Raw genomic sequence first — 23990 nt, forward strand, 5'->3', positions numbered from 1 at the left:
GATCCGAACCTAGAAAATCAGCGATAAATAGGCACATTCCGCGGCTAATTTGGCGCCCCTTATAACATGGGAAGTGCTGCTTACTTCTATGTTTTCCAACCCTATTAATTATATATATATATATATATGTGTGTATATAAAATATATATATTAATATATGTATATAATATATATATATTTTATATAAATATAAAAGGTTGAAATTTTTATATTTACATAGTCGAAGGCACTTGCATTTTCAATTTCCCACTTGTAGCTTTTTTCTCTTTGTTTTATATATAAAGGTCACTCCAGCTCCTTGTTCCACTGCAAAACAATGTCGCCTTTGTCTCTATTGCTTTGCTTTCTGGCCTATTTTTCTCTCTGCAATAGTTATGCTTCTGCTGTACCTCTTGATGGTAAACATTTCTGTTTTTGGTCCCTTTTATACAATTTATGTCTTTTTTTTTTCCTAATCTTTGGTAATGTATGTGTTCTTACCAGTTCAATAATTTTCTGGATTTTAATCTCCTTAATGCTAAGCTCAAAGCTGCCCTTGGCAGAGTGTGTTTTCAGTTTCTAGACTAACTTCACCAATCAAAATGTATAGTTTACTTGGATTTTTTACTTTCGTCAAAGCACATAAATGGTTACATTCTAAATAGCTTTCACTTTTACAATCTAAGATTGACATAACAATTTCATCTTTGATTTCAGGAGAACTCCCAAACGGACATTTCGAAGAATCACCACATCCTTCAAATTTGAAGAAAACGGTGATCATCGGCAAGTACTCACTCCCAAAGTGGGAAATCAGCGGCTTGGTGGAGTACGTCAAAGGTGGACCCCAACCAGGCGGTTTCTTCTTCAATGTGCCACGTGGAGTCCACGCAGTGAGACTTGGCAACGAGGCCTCCATTTCTCAGAACGTGATTGTTAGCCCGAGTTCAGTTTACTCCCTCACTTTTGGGGCTACAAGAACTTGTGCCCAGGATGAGGTTTTAACAGTCTCAGTACCTGGTCAGTCTGCTGATCTCTCCCTTCAAACTGTCTTCAGCAGCAATGGTGGTGATACTTATGCTTGGGCTTTCAAGGCTATGTCCAACGTTGTTAAGATTACATTACACAACCCTGGGGTTCAGGAAGACCCCGCTTGTGGGCCGCTACTGGATGCTATTGCAATCAAGCAGATGCTTCCTTTCAACTATACAAGGGGTACGATTTCTTAACCCTCGGTTTTAATTTCTGTTTATATTTATATTTATTTTGTAAATAATCTTCCTTGGTTTCAGTTTCATTAGCTTGAAGTTGTATTTTTTTCTCTATCATTTTTTTTAAACAAAAAAAAGTGGAAGAAAAAAGTATTACTACTTACCACCTAAAGCGGCATGCACATAACACCACTTAGACTACAAGCTCGTGAAGGAAAAAATATATAGTACTGCCACTGCAATTAAGTTTTATTTTATTAAAAAGGATACCAACTTTTTAAACTAAAGTTTATAAATGCTAGGGATACCAACTTTTTAAACTAAAGTTTATAAATGCTAGAGATACCAACTTTTTAAACTAAAATTTATAAACTATGTAATATGATTATTGATGATTGAATTATTATTAAGTATTGATTAACGTACTTATCATCTTTATCTAATATTGCTATATACCAATCTCTCTGTGCAGGTAACCTAGTGAAAAATGGAGGGTTTGAAAAAGGCCCTCATGTGTTTAAGAACTTCTCAACCGGAATCCTCATCCCTCCCAAGGTGAATGACCCGTACTCACCACTGCCTGGATGGATCGTTGAATCCCTGAAGCCTGTGAAGTACATAGACAGGAAGCATTTCGCAGTTCCTCGCGGACTTGCAGCCATTGAGTTGGTTGCAGGGAGAGAAAGTGCAATTGCTCAAATTATTAGAACCGTCCCAAACAAATCCTACAACCTTATCTTCACCATTGGAGACGCAAAGAACGGTTGCCACGGATCGATGATGGTCGAAGCCTTTGCTGGCAAGGAAACCCTAAAAGTTCCTTTTGTGTCTGCAGGAAAAGGTGGCTTCAAAACTGCAATTCTCAAGTTCCAAGCAAATTCAATCAGAACAAGATTAACATTTTACAGTGCCTACTATCACACAAAGCTTGATGACTATGGCCATATGTGTGGCCCCGTCTTGGATAATGTCATTGTTTTTCCAGTCGCTTGACATTAATTATGTAACACGGATATCTTTTGTTAGCTCTATATTATTGTTAGAGAAGATCTTGAAAGGTGAGAGTGTGCGTTGTTTATTTCAGTATACATTTGGTTCTTCAGTTTTATGTTTTGAGCCATTGATGGGTATGTACTAATCCATATGAATAAGTTTACAAATGCTCATATTGGGTCTTAAACTTTCTTTAAGATCCGAAACGCGAGTAGTAATGTTAGATAGACTAACATTTTAGATTATATTTGCAATTCATGTAATGTGTCATCAATAAAAGATAAATACGTTAATCAACAATTAAGTAAAATCTAATCATCAACAATTACGTCATATGATTTACAAATATGATTTAAATATATAATTTCTCTAGCACCACTTTTTAAATATATCTCGATTGTGCAATTGAAAGCATTTGAATATAATATTGACATTATCCACCAAGTGTACTCTCTAGTAATTTAATTAGTCATCTAGATTTGAGAGTGAAAAGTATTCTTTATGTTCATCTTCTTTTCTTGCTGCCTTCCCTTGTGACTCAAAAGAACAAAAGTTCAAATTAAAAACATAAATAATTGCATAAAAACATTTACTTTAAATTTTGGGTCGAAAGTTGCTAAATCAAAGTCACTTTACCCTAGGGTCAAGAGACAAGAGGTGCTTCTTTTTATGACTTGAAGTCTCAGATATTAAATATGTATTATGTATCGAATATTATATTAGTAGTGCGATTACAAATATATATATTCTTAACATGCAACTTGTTAGAGGATGAGTTGCAAACAAAAATAATGTCTACTGTATGTATACGAGTTTAAAAGCTAAAAATGTGTTTGCGCAATATGTTCCAGAACATTATAGATGGGTTCATATTGGTTTTTTTGTTCTATTTTGGTCAAAATGGTTCATATTGTTGAGTGGGTTAAGATGATACATCCCGATCCAGAAAGTCCACTTGAACCTTGAATCGAGCTGTGCTGGTCGACACCTGAAATGTGACGAAGCTATAAAATGTGATAGAGTGTAGAAAAATGTGAATAAATTTGAACCTAAAAATTTTAAATACCAGAGTGCATTGTGAGCGGGAGCGAACCCATTTCACACATGACGTCAGAGCATAAGTAAGGTACAGAAGTGTGGGTAAGAATCATACCCTCAGAATTATCCATCAATACTAAGATTCGCCACAGATCCTTGTCGATACAAACTCAGCAACTAAAACCTGGAGGGCACCAAACAGAGAGTGTGAGTGAGCAATAAAATCAAGCTTCCCAAAGTTATTACCTCTCTAAAAGTAATGTCCCATGTAAAACCCGTATCGTTTTCCATAAGACAATACAACATATATACATATATCCAAACCATACTCAAAAATGGCCAAAACCACGGTTTGCCATGTCCATTAACTCCACCATGCATTAATAAGTAGGCCAAATGAACTTAATCAATACAAAATGATATGTTAGTTGGAGTCATCTAGTGTGACATGTACGATTGCACCCATATCTCATCACATATCTCATCAATCATGGCTAGCATATAAGTTCGAGTCACTTCTTGTGACCCGTACAACTTATCCATATCTCATTAATCATGACTAGCATATAAGTCGGAGTCACCTATAGTGACTCCAAAGCATTCACAATAGTTAGGTTCAGGTAATATCCATATGAATATGCCATGATGCAATCTAAACCCAAACATTTCATGATATTCACAGAATATATAATACAGCGTAACATGTACAATCAATAACATCCTACTCTCAAACTATTTACTTTTGAGAGTAATCATCAGTGATAAGCCCAATTAGACACTAGTTAAATTAACTATCATTACTTACCTTTCTTTACTTCAATTTCTTGATTCTTCACACATTGATTTATGATCAACATTTAATCACCAAATCATAAAGCTAAAACTCATACTTCCCACCAATGTCTCTCACATTGCTCAATTCACTAAACAAGGCTATTATCTCAATTATTTAATCTCATTTATTATATGGCTGCATCTAATGTCTTGTTAGACTGCCTACATACCCTAAACAGGGATCAAGCCATTTGTAGTTCGCAATGATTAATTGTAGGTAGCAAGAATAGATCACTTTAGAAGTGTTTGTGGAACTATCAATTATATGCCTATGAAAGAAAAAGACCCACTCACCTGAAGTCCACGCTATGATTATCTTGCACGCACATCGAGACATCACGATTTATCGTCGCCTGTGACCAATTATCAAATCATGTCTCAAATTTCTTACCGGTAGAATACATAATTTACATAAAACATATCCTCAAGGACCTTCAAGAATAATTTGAGACCCATTGACCAAAAGTCAACCGTCGATCAAAGATCAACGGTAGGATCTACAACCCTGTATAACTCGATTCGGAATATCCGCATATCAGATTTCCAATCCGTAACTTTCAAAGATCCACATTATACTTATAGAATGACATTCTAAAATTTTATTACGATCCAACGGTTGGATCCTCACCAATTCCCAAAACTGATTAGCGGTTAACGTTTTATTTTATGAACTTACAAATCCAATTCGGAAAGATCTGGACGTTGGATTCCCAATCCATAAGTTCCTACATTCTTTAATTATTATGTACTACAATGTAACAAAGTTTGGTGACGATCCAACGGTTGGATCATTGATTCACATAAATACCTATTAACGTATCGTAGAGAATTTAGGTTCCAACAATCAACCTATGTCAATCAAATATTAAGACTAAATTCAAGTCATTTAACATAGCCTAAAAATAGCATTGGCAGCCCAGCCACGCGCCGCAGTGGGTGGAGGTCGGCCGCCCCGACTCGCTGGAAAATCCAACTATTTCCAAAAATTACCAAAATTTACAGAAATGAAGATCTCAAAGAGAGGAATAACTTTCATACCTGCCACAAAGTCCAAAACTGGACGGAAGATGGTCAATTTTTCCCACGAAGCCGGCAAGTGCCTAAAGCTTTCCGATGTCGATTCGTCGTCTACAGTGGTCCAACAGGGTCAAGGTTGGTTGGATTTAGCTCTTGGGAGGATGGGATACAAAGCCCAAGTGGTGGCATCGGCCATCGCTTTGCCGATTTGTTGAAAAATAAAAAAGAGTGGTCCGAGCACCATGAGAACCGTCAACTTTTGTGGCCTTAAACCGCCACATACCGTGGTTAATCAAGGTGGTTCTTGGATGGGTTTTGTAGAGGGAAATGAGAGCTTCAAGATGGTGGTGGCGGCATCGAAAAACTCCATCGAAGTTGGCCGGAATCGGCATTGGAAAATGGGTGGTCGCGAGTGGAAAAACCCACGGGAAAGCTAGGGTTTTTTTTTTTTTTTTTTTTTTTTTTCTTTTCTGATTTCTCATTGGTCCTCCATCCTTTTTAATTTGATTGGTCCATTTTTCTCTTTACTTGAGGTTGATTAGTTAGTCTTCCCACAAGGTGGGAGTTCACATAATTTAACTACCTTTAAATAACCAACTTCAAACATTCGTAATTATACCGTTATAATTCGGACTAGCAAACGGCTTTCGTCTATGCGTTTGTAGTGGCAAGTACTACGAGGATATGCTAAGAAAATAAGTCATACGTCACTCTAACTGATGATCAACGGAAGTCAAAGTCCTTGCCTCTAGGGCATTTTCGTAAATTCATGCTTCTGAAATTAATAAAAACCTGAAATTAATAAAAACATAAAATTTGGAACGGGTTGTCACATAAGAGATGTGTCTAAAGTTATTGGCCCTATATATAGTCTTGCTTATTGAAAGTGAGAAGTTTTACATAGGTTAGTGTCATTCGCATACTTATTTTTATTTAACACACCCTTTTAATTTTTGACCGTTGAATTGAATGAGTTGAAGAATGTCAATAACCAAAAAGTAAAAAGATATATAGGAAGTAAAGATGAATATGTGAATAACATTTTTTATATAGGCAGCGCATGTAAAAAGCTCTTAAGAGGATGAGAGATACCAAATTTAAAAACTATTTATAACTGATTTATTAATTGATACGGGACGAGCCAAGGGTCTCAAGAAGATAGGGAATAGATAACATAAGATTCACTAAATTAGGGACAACGAAAGTGGTGTGGAGCCCACAACAAATCTCTATTTTCATAAAGAAAAGAGAGTTTTAATAAAACATTTTCGGTATTGTTCACTTTTAATTAAAAACCATATTTTTACCTTTTTCTGGTACTATTTACTAGACATTTATTTGTCATTTTTCATTAAAACTAAAATTTTTTATTTTTTTATTTTTTTAATTACTTTTCATTAGTTTTTCTTAAAAAAAATTGCGAACTCCTTCCCTTAAAAACTTCCCCAAGATCAATTATTATCCACATATATACATATATCGACTCTTATAGCACACATGAACGCTAAAATCAATATTTCTGTTCATAGCGGTCTCTTGGGTGCTCAAAAGTTTCTCCGGAATTGATCCGACAAAGAAACACAATACAAAACAGAAACAAATGAGACATGGATGCCTGTTACTATTCATCATCACTTATCTAATGCAGGAAACAACTGTAAACAATAACTATTTTTCCAATTTCTATCACTGTTCCCACCAATTCCTACCAAATTCCATGAATGTAGAGGGGTTTTAAACCTTGTTATGTACACTTTCTAACCATATAAACAGGTTCCCAAATGGTCTTTTAGATTAAAAGAAATCAATAGCCAAAGTGAGGAATCCGAACATGATTCTTTCTAAAATTTTACAGTTTAACAACTCAAATCACAAAACTAAAATCAAACAAAAATTAAAAATGAATTTGGAGATACAATGTATAATTTATTTATTTTTCTGGATCGTCACATATAGTTCCTTCATTTAAGCGAATTAAGAAAAAAATTTAGCCATCTCACTCTACATAACTGGCCTTCTAAGGTTACTGAATTTTTGGACCGTAATTTATCATACAACTTAATTTGATGGGTTTGAATCTGATGAATCAAAATTCAATAGGCCACAAAGCTCAAAAGTTTACTTAAAAGCTGAAAATAAATTTACTCATTTGATTACTGAGAATCAACTTCTTAACTGGCCGTCTGCAATATAGTTATACTAAGAATATTGTTAGATCGTTGTACTTCATACTTACTGAGTTACCGTAAACATTTACAGTAAAATTCAAGATTACCATTTGAAAAAATAAAAATAAAAATAAAAATAAAATGCGAGTCTATTGTAACAATCAGAGACTCCACCGCAGAGGATGTCCAAACAAGTTGGTCGTTCAACCCAACATAATGTGAAGACCGATAAACCGAAGACCAAAATCTCAAGTCTTTTCTCGCGCGGTGGTGTACTTTTGTTTCTTGTTCAGTTGGAGAGAACGAGGAGGAGAATTCAAGAATGGCGGTCGGCGAGGAAGTGATGCAGGAAATAGTGAAAGCCCGTACGGACAAGAGGCAGTACAGGAGGATCGTCCTCCCGAACTCTCTCGAAGCACTTCTCATCAGCGATCCCGACACTGACAAGGCAAAACTTGTTTTCCTTTCTCTTTTAATTTACAATATTTGGTTTTTGTGTGTGTGTGTGTTTGTAAAATTTATTTGTTTGTTCAATTTGTGTTTTCTCAGTGTGCTGCTTCCATGGATGTCAACGTTGGTTCTTTCAGCGATCCTGATGGCCTGGAGGGCCTTGCTCATTTCCTTGGTAACTTTAATTCTCTTTTAATTCTTTTGACATGACGATATTCTAAACTATTCCAATCTACGGGACGAGGATTTGAACTTGGGTGAATATACCTGCGTCCGCTTTTTGTTTAATACTATCTTGGTTTGTTCTTGCATCTCTATACCAAATTCTGTATGCTTTTATTTGTATAAAAAGTTCCAATACTAAAAAGGCACCTGTAGTTTATTCTGATGCCATTTTGGGGTAGCAATGGATAATCTTATCATGGTACACAGTAGTCTCTTTAACACCGCCACATGGAGGTTAACATTTCTTCTTGTCAAAAAGAAATCAGCTTGGCCACTTAGTACTACGGTCTAATGGTATTCCTCTCTGGATTGAGCTGAAGATTATTCCCCCACTCCTTTGTCTAAAATTATATCATTGTGTATCCAATAAAAACAAATGCGGTTGGTTATATTATAGATCAGCACAGGAGTTTTATATGTATATTTTTTATTTTTTTTATGACTGCATTAGAAGATTGAGTTGGTTATATATTTGCGTGACTTATTTTTCATGAGTTTTCATGGCCTTGATGTTGAAAAGAATAAGATGTTTGTTGACATTCCTTTCTGAATATTGTACTTTTTTGTGCAGAGCATATGCTGTTTTATGCGAGTGAAAAGTACCCTTTGGAGGATAGTTACTCCAAGTACATCACTGAGGTACTTTCTGCCAAAATTCACAGCTACCCATGGACCTTTTGAACTTCTTTCTGCAGCAGAACTTAATCAAACATAGGGAATGGATTTTTATGTTTCTATTCTCCTCCACCTTCTGCGTCTGATTGTCAAACTTTGTGGAAAGCGGTGGAATTTAAAATGATACAAAAGCAAATATCAAAGTCTAGACTAAGAAATTATTACTAGCATACAGGAAAGAACTTGGGAGTAGAAACGTGTCATTTTGTAAGGAAAAGCCTTATATAATAGTTCAAAATTATTTCTAGCTTGAAGATAATTCCTAACTTGTATCTTCTTTGGGAATTCTAACAAGTGTTCTTATCACTTTTATGTTTTTTGATTTCACAATTGCCATTGCTATTCAGGGTGCTATTGGTTTATAGATAGAACTGTGATTGTGTTGTGCACTGTCATTTATGGGTGGTGTTCCTCATATTGTACCATTGGCTACTGTTGTTGATGATCCGATTGGAGATTTTGATTAACTAGCTAGCTCTTCCCCTATTCTTTTTGTCCATCCATCCCAATTCTGTAATGTTTTGTTCCGGTGCATTGTTTGCCAATCCATCCTCGGGGACTGTCCAATATGAGAGAGGCCCTATGTTGGAGAAATTTGTACTATTATATGTTTTGGTGGTACTATTATGGAAGTACATTATCATGAAATTAATGTTTAATATATTTTATTGAAGTGTACGCTAGATAAATTTTTTATTAGGGATCCTAAGATTGCTTATCGACCTTCATGTGTTTTATTTTTCTGATGCACAGCATGGAGGAAGAACAAATGCTTATACAAGTTCTGAGCACACCAACTATTTTTTTGACGTTAATTCTGATGGTTTTGAAGAGGCTTTGGACAGGTTGATGCTTTTGTTTCTGTTAGCTGCTATCGTCATCATTACAATTCTAAATGTTGAATTTCGTGTTGATGTGTGGTTTCTTGTTCAGATTTGCTCAGTTCTTTATTAACCCATTGATGTCAGCTGATGCTACATTGAGGGAAATCAAAGCTGTTGATTCTGGTTAGCGGCTCTGTTTTTATAATTCTTTTATACTTGATTTTTTCACTGTAATGACCGTTAATGACAAATTTGAGGCTGGTGTACAGAGAATCAGAAAAACCTGTTGTCTGATGGATGGAGAATGAACCAGGTACAACTCGCCTTTGGATTATAGTCTTTATACGACTGCAAGACCTTGAATATTTACTAATATTGGAAGGCTATTACTGACACTCAGGCTGCGTTTATTTTCATTTAAGAAAAGTATATATTTGAAATAGTTCTTGAACAGTTGAACTATTATAGTATTACGGTCCTGCTTATTGTATGAATGATGCATACTTTTATTCCAGTGTAGCTGGGCACATTGTTGTTGTGTTTCATTTATGTCCCCATGTAGTTTCTAACCTTATTCTGCATGATTTGTCTTTGTACAGCTCCAGAAACATCTAAGTGCGGCTGACCATCCGTACCATAAATTTAGTACAGGTCAGCATTTAACTTTTGATTATAACCAAATGTGCCTTGAGGTTCATAAGAAACAGGAAGCAGGCCATTTTTATGTGCATGCTTTCTGTAGCTAATAGGATTTTTAGTGTCTGGTTATTGTAAACCCTGTGTAAATCATCTTGCTGTTTCTTGCTTCACTCTTTTTATGGTTTTGGATATTATTCAAAATTATTGTCATCACAGTTCTATTATTTTACGGTTTTACTTTCTGGGTATCTTTGTCATTTGCATAAATGTTTCTTAAGATAAACATATTTGGTGGCTGTCGCATAGAGAAAAAAAACAATTACATAATATTACCTATTAGGGTTAAACTGAAATTAATTTAGTTTGTTGGACATTGCGGGCTAGTTATTTTTCCTTTAAATTCATGTTTGATAGGAGGTAAGGTAAGGTAATTGTATGCTTGATTTTTTTGGGGAATTGTTATTGGCACTCCAAAAATCTCATTTTGCACTCCACACTTTCTATAATTAGGAAAAGAAATACACCTGTGAGGAGTGTAGAATGAGATTTTTGGAGTGCTAATAATAGTTCCCTTTTTTTATTGTATTAAAACTTTAATGGGGTGGATGGTTGGAGTTAAAGTCTCATGATAAGCAAATGCTGAGATGTTTGAGCTGATGTCTCTAAAAGGACATTTTTACGTCTCTAGTTGTAGTTTGCACTGTTGAGAAGACAATTTATGAAGAAGGGTGGGTCTATCTGTTGTGTGAGAGGAGGGTGGAGCTTGACTAACATTTTAAATGCTTAATTGGTTGGTGTGTTGAGTCACTTGAGAGGATTAGAAGATGTCTCAAAGAATATGTGATTTGAGTTTGATTTTGTGTCTAGGTTTGTATACTTTATTTATTTGAAAAGACATGGAGTACTTGGAGCTAACAGAAGACTTGGCCCAAAACCGAGCGGTTTGAGCGCAATGGCTTTCTAGGATTCATACAGCGGACCCTAGTCAGTGGCATAAGGCTTTGTTATTGGTTCTGGGTGCTAGTAGTTATCTAGAAGGATTTGTTCCTCAACGAGGGAGGGGGTGGATTATTTCAGTGCTTTGTATTATGTATAATTGGAAACTAAGCCTATTTTCTATTTGAAAATGGTAGCTAGAAGGTGTTTTCGGTCATAAACATTATTCTATCATTTATGGTACGTTGGGCATATGGTTTCTAGTTCAGACAGGGAATAGTCCCTTGTTTGAAGTGGAGTAGTCTGAGGGAGAGTGAAGAAAGTTGAGGTTCCACCGTAAAACCAATTGGCAATAGGGGAGTAGCCCAACTTACTTTATAAACCCATGCAAGATCCCTTCTCACATCAAAGTGGGACTCATTCTCAACACGCCCCCTCATGTGTGGCTAATTCGTGGACAACACAACGGGGTCATGTGGAGTGCATGTGGCCGTTTGGCTTTACACGTGGGACAACCTGCTGTGATACCATGAAGAAAGTTGAGGTTCCACCATAAAACAAATTGGCACTAGGAGAGTAGCCCAACTTATTTATAAACCCATGCAAGATCCCTTCTCTCATCAATGTGGGACTCATTCTCAACACTCATTCTCAACAGAGAGGAATAGTGAAGCAATTCGATGCCTCCTGTGTACTCAGCTGCTTCTTGTTTCTTCTGATTTTCTATCTAAATGATGAATCAATCAGCAACTTAAGAGTGGCCGAAGGAACTATCTTTTAACTTTCTTCTTTTGCATAATTTACTGAGGTCAGAATCAAATGATAGGGTAGTTATGCATCGGTGAAGTCTCTTCGTATGCTCCTGTAATTTTACCCCTGACAACCCCTAATTTGTATGTTCAGTTTTTTCCATCTGTTTTTGTGGGTTTGCTTCAAGTTTTTCACAGCTATGCAATAGTCCTACACATTTGACGTGGGCACAACCTTTCCTTAGAATTGCCCTTGCTGTTTCGTGATGCTTGGATACATATAGCAATGGCTTTCAAGTATCTATGACATATTTCATATTATTTCAGTCATACTGTCATGTGTGTTGATTTTGAGTTCAATGCCACTGTCTATGCTTGTGTGGGGTTCCGAATGTCTACCATGTCTCTTATGATGCCTACTTTTCTTCCTTGTTCAGGGAATTGGGAAACTTTGGAGGTCCGTCCAAAAGCAAAAGGATTGGATACCAGAGCTGAGCTAATTAAGTTCTATGAGCAGTATTATTCCGCTAACGTCATGCATCTTGTCATTTATGGAAAAGGTTTATAGCTACATTGACATATAAAAGTCCGATTCAATTGCCCTGTGGTCAAATTAATAATTATCATTATTTGTATTTCAGAAAGCCTAGATAAAATTCAAGCCACTGTAGAGGACAAATTTAAGGGTATTCGAAACATTGACCGCAGCTGCCTTCGTTTCGGTGGTGAGCCTTGCACATCAGAACATTTACAGGTACACATGGTTGTGCTAAACTTTTTATGCTGAGTTGAACTTGCTTTCAGGGCTTACAGAATTGCTGATAAGGCAACAACTTTCAAAAGGTCCTATATTCAGATGGATAATTCTTTCCACCTTTCTCTTTTGTGTTAATTTCAGATTCTTGTCAAAACTGTCCCAATCAAAGAGGGACATAAGCTGAGACTTGTGTGGCCAATAGCTCCAGAAATTCACCATTACAAGGAAGGGCCATGTAGTTATCTTGGTCATCTCATTGGCCACGAAGCAGAGGGGTCTTTGTATGCCGTCTTGAAAACTTTGGGTGAGTTTTTAGCAGATGTATTTGAACTTGGAACACTTGAGAGTTGAGGCCAACTTTTTATCATAATTTTCATTACAATGCCTTTCATAGGCTTCCTCTTTGTGTTTGATGATTCATTATTTATCAGGGTGTTCACAGTTCCCGTTTGTCATCGTACACTTCATACTCGATGCTTTATCATTTTAAATCACTCACAGAGAAAGTGCCAGATGGCAGACTGGGAGTGAGATTAGCATTACCTCATAATTGTTTTTTATCTGAGTTATAAAGGTTGGAATTGGATTCGAGCCTTATTTATAATGCATCATTATCATGGAACTTGTTTAGATGACTAATCTAAGAACGTGAATAAACTCTGATCGTGTTGTATAGTTTTTAGAGATTTTTGGTTCTGCTAACTTTTCTTTTTCTGTTTTGCTTCTGGTTGTTTGGGTTGTTCTGCTAGTTCAGACCTTGTGTGGTTTCCGTTTTCTTTTTCGTTGATGTAATTGTCTCTGTATCAAAAAATGTTTAAATTCTCAACTTAGTGATTAACACCTAAAGATGAAAATACTTTGATGTGGTCAAATTCTGTCCCACTTTGGATGGAATTAATATGCTTGGGTTAATTTAACCTCAGTTTTTCTTTTTGTTCTAAATATTGCAGGATGGGCAACACGCTTGGGTGCTGGAGAATCAGATTCGACTTTGGAATTTTCTTTCTTTATAGTAGATATGGATCTCACTGATGCGGGTCATGGTTAGTTTACTTTTTAGTTTTTCCAATTTGGGGTATTCTTAGTTCTCCCAACCCCCATCTCCATTTAGGCTTTATTTCATTTTGGATGAGCATCTTTCACTTAAGATAGCTTGAAATTCTTAAATAACATTTTCTTTTGTCAGGAGGCTTATTTTAACTTGTATTGTATTCTTCTAGAATGTGATAAGCCTTTCAACTATTTTGCAGAGCATATGCAAGACATAGTGGGCTTGCTTTTCAAATACATTTCCCTCTTACACCAGTCGGGTATATGCAAATGGATTTTTGATGAGGTATGCATATGCATTCTAGTGTACGAATTACTGGTGCATGATACCTTTCTCTGAATTTTGTCTATGATCATCTGTAGTATATTTCACAGTATGAATTACTGGTGCATGATGTTAGCAAGAACATGGTTAATATGTCTTTGCATCATATTAATTCTTTGATTCTGAGTTATGCAACCCTTCATATTTGTTTTCCATTGTTAAAGAAGACAGAAGTCTAAGGTTGATTTCTTCTGGTTGGAGGTGTCATGTCAAGGCCTCAAGGGGTCAAACCGGGTGCACTTATATGATTCATCACAATGTTCTCTTACTTTCCATATTTCTAAACAGTATTAACCCTACTGTGGTTTTATCTGACGTGTGAATCATAGATTTTTTGTTAATTTTCATGCACAAAATTCAGTGTGGAAATTGTCTTTTTGATTCTTTCTCATGGACTCTGAAAGGACTTGTGTTTATTGTAGCTTTCTGCAGTTTGCGAGACAAAGTTTCATTATCAGGACAAAAATCAGCCTATTAATTATGTCGTCAGCATTTCGCCAAATATGCAGGTATTAAGCTCTTGGTTTAATCTTGCTTTGTTTAAGGACACTGAAATGGCTTGTGTTTAATGTAGTTTCCTCTATAATTTTGGTTGGAGCATTTGGAAATTAATTTCTGGTCTCTTCACTCTTCTATTAGATTGGTTGATATTATATCTCCCCTATGCTTTTTTATTTAAATGAGAAACACAGTGCTTTTGATAGTGGAGTTGTAGTTTGTTGAAAATTTTCAAGTTTGGTTGGAAAGAAGGGGGAGGAACTTTTTACAGAAAATTTGGGAAGGTGGTTCTCTTTTGGGATAGAGCAAGACTCTGGGAAGCTTTGTGTACATCGGTATCAATTGAATATAAAAATTTTCAGTTTTTTTTTTCTGTCTACATGTGGATTATGGAGCTGCTAGTTTTAAGTTTGTTAATTCTTAAAGGCCCTGTGCTATAATTGTGTCGTGTGTTTGTATAAGTTAATGATTGTACCTTCCGAGGACTGCTTGTTTCCTGCCATTGTATTGTTTGACATTGTTAAAGTACTTTTGTTTCTGAAGAAGTTCTGGGCAGGAGGACTTTTCTAGTTCGGTAATTAATTTTCACTTGCTTCTTGCTCACATGACAATTTGATATCCATATACAGAAATATCCCCCAAGAGACTGGCTAGTAAAATCATCCTTGCCTTCTAACTTCAGTCCAGACACTATCCAAATGGTGCTTAACAAGCTTTCTCCAGAAAATGTCAGGTAAGTGTATTGCTAAGTTGAATTCTATAGAATTTCGTAACTATTTTCCAAGCAGATCCTTCTTGTCTATTGTTATAAATTTTCTCATTAACTTATGGACTAATGCTGTTTTCGTTGTACAGAATTTTCTGGGAATCAAAAAAATTTGAAGGTCATACTAACATGACTGAGCCATGGTATGGGACTGCTTATTCCGTCGAGAAAATTAGTGGCTCCATGATTCAGGTTGGTTATGAATTCTATATGTAAATCAATATATATATGTATATATGTATGTGTGTGTGTGTGTGTGTGTGTGTGTGTGTGTGTGTGTGTGTGTAAGTATAATGCGTTAGGTATGGTGTTTTTTTGTTTGTTAATTTCATCAGTTTAGAGATGTAATGAATCCTTTTAATGGAGTAAGAGGAAACCACTTTGATCCCAAAACATTTTCATTTGATTGCAGGAATGGATAGTATCTTCCCCAAATGAGAATCTGCACCTACCAGCCCATAATGTGTTCATCCCCACGGACTTGTCTCTTAGGAATGATCATGAGCAGGTGTGATGAATGGTAAATTCTATCTGTAAGTTAGCACAACTTTAAATTCTTCTGATGTGATTGACTTTTTTTTCAGGCCAACTGTCCAGTTCTGTTAAGAAAGTCGCCGTGTTCAACACTCTGGTACAAGCCGGATACAATGTTCTTTATTCCTAAGGCTTACGTTAGGATTCATTTCACTTGTCCCCACACAAGTGAATCCCCTGAAACAGAAGTCTTAACTAAAATGTTTACTCGGCTGTTGATGGATTACTTGAATGAATATGGTAAAATTCTGTATTTACGGCTAATTACTTGCTTCCATTGATGGTGACCTATTTTTTTTGTTCGCTTACACCAAAGGTGTTATTTTCTTGAACCAGAGCTTATTTAAGTCTTTTTTGTCAGCTTACTATGCTGAGGTTGCTGGACTGTTTTATGCAATAACCCAAACAGATAGCGGGTTTCTGGTATCGTGTTCAACCATGTGAAACTTGCTAGCCAGTTCTTTAGATTGTTGTTTCTGTAAATTGACCTTTTATTTTCTTATGTAGGTGACTCTGGTTGGCTATAACCACAAATTAAGAACTTTACTAGAAACTGTAGTTGAGAAGATTGCAAGCTTTAAAGTGAAAGCTGATAGGTTCGCTGTCATTAAGGTAACCTTACAGCTCCTTGTACCCAAAAATGTTATATTTTAATTGTTTCTATACATTGTTCTAGATGAGCATTTTGATAAGCTATTAGTGGCGGCACAGTAACTGGATAATAATTTTTGCATATCTTAATTTTGGCAGAGGCGAACATTCCTGAAAAGAGACGGATCATATCTACCTATTTCTGAAATAATTTTGAAAGTCTCTTTATTTAGCTATTTCAAGATTCTCTTAAACCCATAGTAGAATTTGTCATGATCATGGAGATTTTCTAATTTGGCATAGAGAATCTTTGCCGATTATATCTTGTATCGAGAATGTATAGTATTGCCTTTAAGAAATATAATGTCTTGGGCCTCTCCACCCATGTCCGGTTTGTATTGGTGGGATGCTTTAATTCTATCGTGTCATCAAAACAGGAAACCAACGTGTCAGGCGCAACGGCCACACGTGCTTTGAGGTTCCCCAATATAAATTATCCATATTTTTGGGCCCCAGTCATACTACACGTGAGGGGATATGTTGTGTGTATATCCCGCATGGGAATGCAAAGCCTTGATTTATATAATGTGGAATGTTCTATGCCTATGCATCTGTGGCCAATTGGTTTTGGGTTGCATGATCAATCAGTCTTGTTTTCACATTATGGGCCAAATAGGAATACACTTACTATGAACATTCTTACTTGTAGCTACAGACCTAGATTTCATCATCATCGCTATCATAATTATATTAATCTTCATGACCAAACATGTACCTAACTTGTGATTTTATCAATTAGTCTGTCTTCCGCAAGAGTATTTGCTTCTTGTGTTTTTGTGTTTCTCTGAGACTTGATATTGTAGCTTTTTTATTTTTGTCTTGCCTTTGCCGAACTTCTATTCTTTTGAATTTGTTTATCTGCATTGGCTTTACCCATTTGGTAATGTCTTCAAGTATATTAGTTTAATGAAAGAAATAAGTTCAATTTGACGAAGCAATTGGAATCTGATATCTAAAGTGATGTATATATTTAACCATTTCTTACTTGTTATTTTCCTTTTTGTCCGTATCAGGAAATGCTCATGAAGGAGTACCAAAACTTGAAATTCAAACAGCCTTATGAGCAGGCTATGAATTACACGGCATTAATTCTACGTGATCATACTTCGTCATGGATGGAAGAACTTGAAGCTCTTCCTCACCTTCAAGTTGAAGATCTTTCTAAGTTTGTTCCTCTGATGCTCTCGAGGGCCTTCTTAGAGTGTTATACAGCAGGTTACCATTTTTTTTCCTATAAACAATTTAGGTTATATCCATTGTTATATTGATTTTAGTCTTCTCTTTTTTTTTTTGGTTGTTATTCATTGTTAATTATATGCTTTTGCAGGAAACCTTGAAAGGAATGAAGCTGAGTCAATGATCCAACATATTGAACATGTTTTCTTTAAGGGCTCAAACCCGATTTCCCAACCTTTGTTCCCATCCCAGCATCTGACGAATAGAGTCGTGAAGCTTGAAAAGGGCAAGAACTACTTCTACCCTGTGGAAGGCCTTAATCCGAGTGATGAGAATTCTGCCCTTGTCCACTATATCCAGGTTTTTAAATTTGTTTACAGAAGGAATAAACTAGATTTTGTTGGATGGAAGTTTTCATTTTCTACGGTCTCGTTCAAAATTCACAAAACCTTTTAAGAGTTCCTACAGAAATTTTTTAAACCAGTATCTTCTCTGGTTTTTCTTCAATATATTACAGAAAATAATTTTCGGGAAATGAGCTGCGACCTCTAAATACAAAAGTTTTTAGTTGGAGCACAGCGTTTTTTTGTTTTGTTTTTAAATACAATTGTCTTAATATGTGTAGGTTCATCAGGATGATTTTATGCTGAATGTGAAACTTCAGCTGTTTGCTCTTATTGCAAAGCAGCCTGCCTTCCACCAGCTTAGATCCGTTGAGCAACTTGGTTACATCACAGCCCTCGTGCAGAGGAATGATTTTGGTATTCGTGGGGTGCAGTTTATTATACAATCTACAGTGAAGGTATATAACCATGCTTATATTATTGTTGTCCTGTTGCTCTATCCCTGCCTATACCTAAGTACGTTGTGTTGATCTTAACAGGATCCAGCACATATTGATTTGAGAGTGGAGGAATTCCTCAAGGGGTTCGAGACTAAACTTTATGAGATGCCAAGTGACGAATTCACGGTAAGATCACCTAGACTCTATTCTTAACTCCGGTTCTCTAGTTTTCTAGTTTTACCACATCTTTTATGCAGCTTTAATCTCTTCAGTATGGAACATCTTTAGACTTCCTTAAAACTTCCGGTGGGACCATTTTTACCTTGCATTAGTCTGTCTGCCTTGTTTATTATCCACACCCATATCATCTTCGCCCTTCCATCACTTTTTTGCGATGATTCATGTCCCCATTTACAGATGGTAGATATCTGTCAATATGAATGTGTAATCACTTCTAGATAAAAATGTGAACCCGAAAAAGAAATTTTTTTGTTGTAGGATGTCATATATGATTTTTTCCTTTTCGTTGTAGGATGTCATATGATTTTTCCCCAATAAATAACTGTTTAACTGGTTGTTATGTAGAGCAATGTACATGCTTTGATCGACATGAAGCTTGAGAAGCACAAGAACTTAAGGGAAGAAGCTGGATTTTATTGGACGGAGATTTCTGATGGAACCCTCAAGTTTGATAGGAAAGAGTCTGAGGTATGAATATCTCCCTAACTTGAGTTCAATTTTTTAATATACTTACAATTCGAGATGACCGATGCCTTATATTCTTTTCAGTACTCAGATAAATGTGCTTGTGTTAAGGCGATTATAAACTAGTTAGCAAAAAACCGTAAATTACAAGCTGATCAATATAAATTAAAAATGATTAAGAACCGTTGGAACGAAATATAAATAAAGCAGGAAAGAAAATGTGTCCCCGTATTAATGGTAGTGTTGATACTTGAAACAGATTGCAGCACTGAGGCAGCTTACGCAGCAAGAATTGAGAGACTTTTTCAATGAGCATATAAAAGTTGGGGCACCTCAAAAGAGGTCATTAAGTGTACGAGTGTATGGGAACTCACATTCATCCGGGTACACTACGGATAAAAGTTCACCGGTGAAACCTTGCTCTGTCAAAATCGACGATATATTCAGCTTCAGAAGGTCACAGCCTCTTTATGGTTCATTCAAGGGAAACCATGTGAAATTGTAGAGACTCGAGAATTACATATCTGGATTTGCAAATGGAATCGCTTAACTTCAACAAAATTGTCGAAGAATAGCATCGGTTGCAGACAGCAGATTTGGCAGAAAGATCGCCCACGAAGTTCATCGACAAAGCAAGTACCGTATATCAAAATAATGTTGGGGAATTTGATATTTTGAATTCCATTGTTTTCGTACATTTGACCTTGTATGAAACAAAAAAATTGGATTCCAAGTGGCCAAACTTAGAATATTTCTTTCGTTATCTGTTTATCCAAATAAGAGATTCAGAATATGCAGTTTGTCATACACAATGCATTTATAATGTATGTAATATTTTTCTTTGAGACGCAGACGCTCTAGGCTATGTTTGGGGGAATAGGATCCTCTCCGGATGCTCTTTGTGGAGATCCGAATGATCAATCAATCAAGCCCGTTCGATATATTGTTAGAAATTATTTTGAAGTTTTATTTAAAATTAAATATAAATAGTACTTAACGAAAACTGACCATACAATATACGATAAACAGATACAATTAATTGATCTCCGGATCCTCATAACAAAATGTTAAATAGAAGAGATAACCCTCCACGAGCATTATAAAGGAATGTGAGAAATTTTCAAATGGCTCCTTTCAAGTAAAGATTTGTATCGCCTTCAATATTCAAACTTCTCAATAAACATGAGACGACTACGAGGGACCAAGAACCTTTCATCTCAAACTTGCGGCCCGAAGTACTCTTGCAATGTTTTTCTTTCTTCTGAATCATTCATGTCACCAACACGCACAATAAAGGCCCTAAATTTGTTCTTAGTGTGCTTCACAAATAGAGTGCGATCCATGTTGCTATGTCTATATTCAATGCCTTCCTTCTCGGAGATTGCTTCAAGTCATACAAAGACTTTCTTGGTTTGTACACACCTATCTAGTCTTTCCATTTGCATATTACACACAGGTTGCAATTTCATGTATACTTCCTTCAAATCTCCATGTAGAAATGCATTCTTCATATCAAATCGATGCAGTCGTCAATCCAGATTTACTGACACAAACTGCAAGACACAAATGGCTTTATGTAGTTAATTCCATAAGTCTGCGTCTAGTCTAGCTTAAATCGTTCAACAGTTCCATCGGCTTCATGCTTGGTGTAAATTCACCGGCATCGGACATGTTTTTTTCCTTGGCTTATTTTTAGCTATGCTTCTTGGAACTCCATTTTAATCTCATTTTGCCCTGTGTAACTTAAAAGTCACCACTTTAATTCCTTGAAACTCAAAATTTGTTTCACTTTGACTTACTCCACTATGCGTCAACATTCAACAATTAGAGAATATTAATTTTAAAAGAAATTAAAGAGATGAAAAAAATAAAAAAGAAATTGATTAGCTTGGCTCAACCACATCAAACTCACATAAGAAATTAACAGATTTAAGGCAACATGGAACGAATTTTGAATTTTATAGAGACAACTTTCAAATTTTAGGGGGCAAATTGGATCAAAATCGAGTTTCAAAGATAAAATGAAGCAAATTTTAACTTTCAAAAAATAAAATTGTAACTTTTGAATTATAGATAATAAAGTAAGATTAAAATCAAATTTCAGATAGCGTAACTTAAAATAAGCATTTTTTCCCTAAGTAGGTCCACATCTTCCCACGTTGAATTCTATTCGAGTGCCTTCATCTCTTTATTCGCCACTTCTTTCCACGTAGGATTACTCACGGCATCATGCACACAGTACTAGAAAGAAATACGGCTAAAACCCTTTTTGGGTGTACATAAAATTGAACCCTTAACATAGTTCACCACTTCTTACCACCAAAAGTGTTTTCGTTCATAAAAGTCGATAATAATCGATATTGCTAAAGCTTTTGATACTTTAAATTGGAATTTTCTTCTCCACGTGCTTTTTAACTTTGAATTTTCTTGTATTTTTGTGGGTTGGGTGCATGTTTTATGATAGTCCAATCGTCTTTCTATTTGGTAAATGGCACATCACATGAGTTTTTTTTCTTCTTCTCAAGGTGTACGTTAAGGAGACCCTCTTTCTCCACTACCTTTTTTATTTTTTGTTAGTAGAGGAAGCTATGAGTAGAGGTTTATCTTTGCTTTTCTCTACTGGACAACACTACTATTTCAGCTCCATGGGGTTGTTGCTCTCCAACTCATTTGTTATATACTAATGATCGTTTTATTTTTTGTGGTTGGAATATTCGATCTCTTTGTTCTCTTTGAAAGTTTTTAGATAAGTATGGTTGTGCATCGGGACAACTTGTTAATGCAACTAAGAGTACTTTTTATCTCAGCTCCACCTCTGCCCATCGTAGAGTGCATGTCTCGAGACATCTTGGCTTTCGTATGGGTGTTGTTCCTTTCACTTATCTTCAAGTACCCATTTTTTGTGGTAAAGCCAAGGAGAATTCACTTTTAAGCTTTAGTGGATAAGGCTAAAGCTCATCTTTCAAGTTGGAAAGGTAAACTTCTCTCAATGGCTGGACGACTACAATTGGTGCAATCGGTTTATCAAAGCTTGTTTCTCCATAGCTTCTTAGTTTATCAATGTCCTATTTGCCTTTAGCTTCTTAGTTTATCAATGTCCTATTTGACTTTTAAAGCATCTTTTTGTTTGTGCACAAAATTTTATTTGATCAGGGGACTTGGCTTCATGATAGCTAATAATTGTTGATTGAAGTATGGTGTGTGGACCTAAGCATGAAGGTGGCTTGAGTCTTCAGGACTTAACTACTTTGAACTTGACGGCTTTGATTAGTTTTGGCTGGGATGCTTTACAATCCTCTTCTTTGTGGGGTTCATTCGCTCGTCAACGTTTTCCTCTTGCACCTTATAAAAAAAAAGATATCTATTTACAGTCTTCTGTGTGGCATGGGTTGAAGTGTTCTGAATAATAATACTCAATGGGTTATTGGTGATGGGAAGTTAGTTTCCTTTTGGATCGACAAATGGTTGGAGAGCCCGATTATTGGCCCTTCATTATCTTCGATCATTGCACCTATAGTTCTTCCTAGGGTTTCAAATGTTATTGAAGCTCAAAGTTTGTATTTGCTAGATTATTTTGTAGATTTATTCCCTTCTGTAGTGCAGCAAATTCTACATTTACCTATATCTTTAAATATAAAGGATGAAAAATTGATTTGGGAGCCTACATCTATTGGGAAATTTTCCTTTTCTTCTGGCTATCATCTTATTTGACGAAAACGTAGTGATTGTGCTTGGGTTGAGGTTATTTTGCGACATTTTGTTGCACCTCAGCTGTCTATTTTAGCTTGGTGACTTCTTCATGACAAATTTCCTACTGAAGGTGCACTTCAACGACATGGTATTTCTTTGGCACCATTTGTTGTTATGTCATAATTCTGAGGTATATATTGTTCACCTTTTCTTCGGTTGTCAGATATCTAAGCAGCTTTGGAGGTGGCTAGCATGTCAATTTGGTACCTCTTTGTCTTTTTCAGATTCTCTGGTTGCTTTTTGGGATGCCTACGGACGTAAGCCCTTTTCCCAATAGTTGCACAATCTCTGGATTTTTGCAGGTCTTTCTACTATTTCGGCTATTTGGAAAGCTCGAAATAAGTTTATTTTTGAGGGTCACCCAATCTATTTTTCATCATCTTTGCATGTCTATCAATTCTAGGATCATTCATGGTGAGAACTTCATTCCTGGTTATTCTCAAGATTTTGATACTTGTATCATTCTTCTTTGGGGATCCAGCCTATCCCTCGCTAAGCGCCAACTATTCTTCCTATGCTTTGGTCTTCTCCTTGGATTAAACTTTAATACAGATGGGTTGTCCAAGGGAAATCCTGGTCTTGTAGCTTGTTGACGAGTTTTCAAGGATTGCCATGGTCAATTTCTTGGTGGCTTTTGCCAAGGGATTAGTCATTGCAACTTTTTCTTTACGGAATTATCAGCAATTATTAGTGGTGTAGAGTTTGCATGTAAGCGGGGTTGACATTATCTTTGGTTGGAAAGTGACTCTTCTAGTGTTATTTCTGTTCTCCAATTGATTGATTTTGATCCTTCTTGGCCTCTTTGTACGCAATAGTCTATTTGTTTGGATCGCATTCGGAATATGACTTTCTATGCCTCTCACATATATCGCGAAGAAAATGTTGTTGCGGACAATTTTACTAACATGGGCTTGTCTTCTCCAACCTTAGTATGGCATGATTCCCCTCCATTGGTGGCTCGTGCTGCTTTGTTTTCAGACTATGCTGGCTTTCCTGGCTACCGCTTCTCAAATTAATTTGCATATCAACATACAAGTTTGACTCACTTTCTCTTTTTTTTTTCCTTAACCTCGTGATGTTGCTTAATCTGTTTTGCAGGTTTAGACTTTTAAGTTTGGTTTTAGAGAGGTTAGGTTTTATGTCTCCCCCTCCCTTTTTTCTTGTATCTTTATTACTGCATTTGTAGAAAGGTAAAGTTTATGTCTATCATTCTTTTTCATGTATTTTTTATCCATTTTTCTTATATTATTAGAGGT

At 36.0% G+C, this 23990-nt stretch overlaps 2 protein-coding genes across 2 annotated transcripts; both read left to right on the plus strand.

Annotated features, from left to right (window-relative positions):
• The first annotated feature begins 237 nt into the window (after positions 1 to 237).
• On the plus strand, positions 238 to 2356 carry LOC103946508. The gene is made up of 3 exons (XM_009357223.3): positions 238 to 398; positions 697 to 1194; positions 1663 to 2356. The coding sequence occupies exons 1-3, from the start codon at positions 317 to 319 to the stop codon at positions 2181 to 2183; spliced, it is 1101 nt and encodes a 366-aa protein (XP_009355498.2). The 5' UTR covers positions 238 to 316; the 3' UTR covers positions 2184 to 2356.
• Positions 2357 to 7474: 5118 nt separating this feature from the next.
• On the plus strand, positions 7475 to 19835 carry LOC103946507 (insulin-degrading enzyme-like 1, peroxisomal). The gene is made up of 25 exons (XM_009357222.3): positions 7475 to 7688; positions 7790 to 7865; positions 8487 to 8554; positions 9344 to 9435; positions 9524 to 9597; positions 9684 to 9727; positions 10014 to 10065; positions 12176 to 12298; positions 12380 to 12492; positions 12637 to 12799; positions 13446 to 13538; positions 13746 to 13831; positions 14293 to 14379; positions 14998 to 15101; positions 15224 to 15326; positions 15547 to 15642; positions 15719 to 15908; positions 16030 to 16091; positions 16176 to 16280; positions 17333 to 17534; positions 17647 to 17855; positions 18121 to 18297; positions 18379 to 18465; positions 18865 to 18987; positions 19244 to 19835. Exons 1-25 carry the CDS (start codon positions 7563 to 7565, stop codon positions 19487 to 19489), a joined length of 2901 nt encoding a protein of 966 aa, XP_009355497.1. The 5' UTR covers positions 7475 to 7562; the 3' UTR covers positions 19490 to 19835.
• Positions 19836 to 23990: the final 4155 nt, after the last annotated feature.

The sequence above is a fragment of a genome, unplaced genomic scaffold (assembly GCF_019419815.1).
Source record: "Pyrus x bretschneideri cultivar Hongxiangsu unplaced genomic scaffold, Pyrus_bretschneideri_v1 Contig9, whole genome shotgun sequence".
Classification (NCBI taxonomy): Eukaryota; Viridiplantae; Streptophyta; class Magnoliopsida; order Rosales; family Rosaceae; genus Pyrus; species Pyrus x bretschneideri.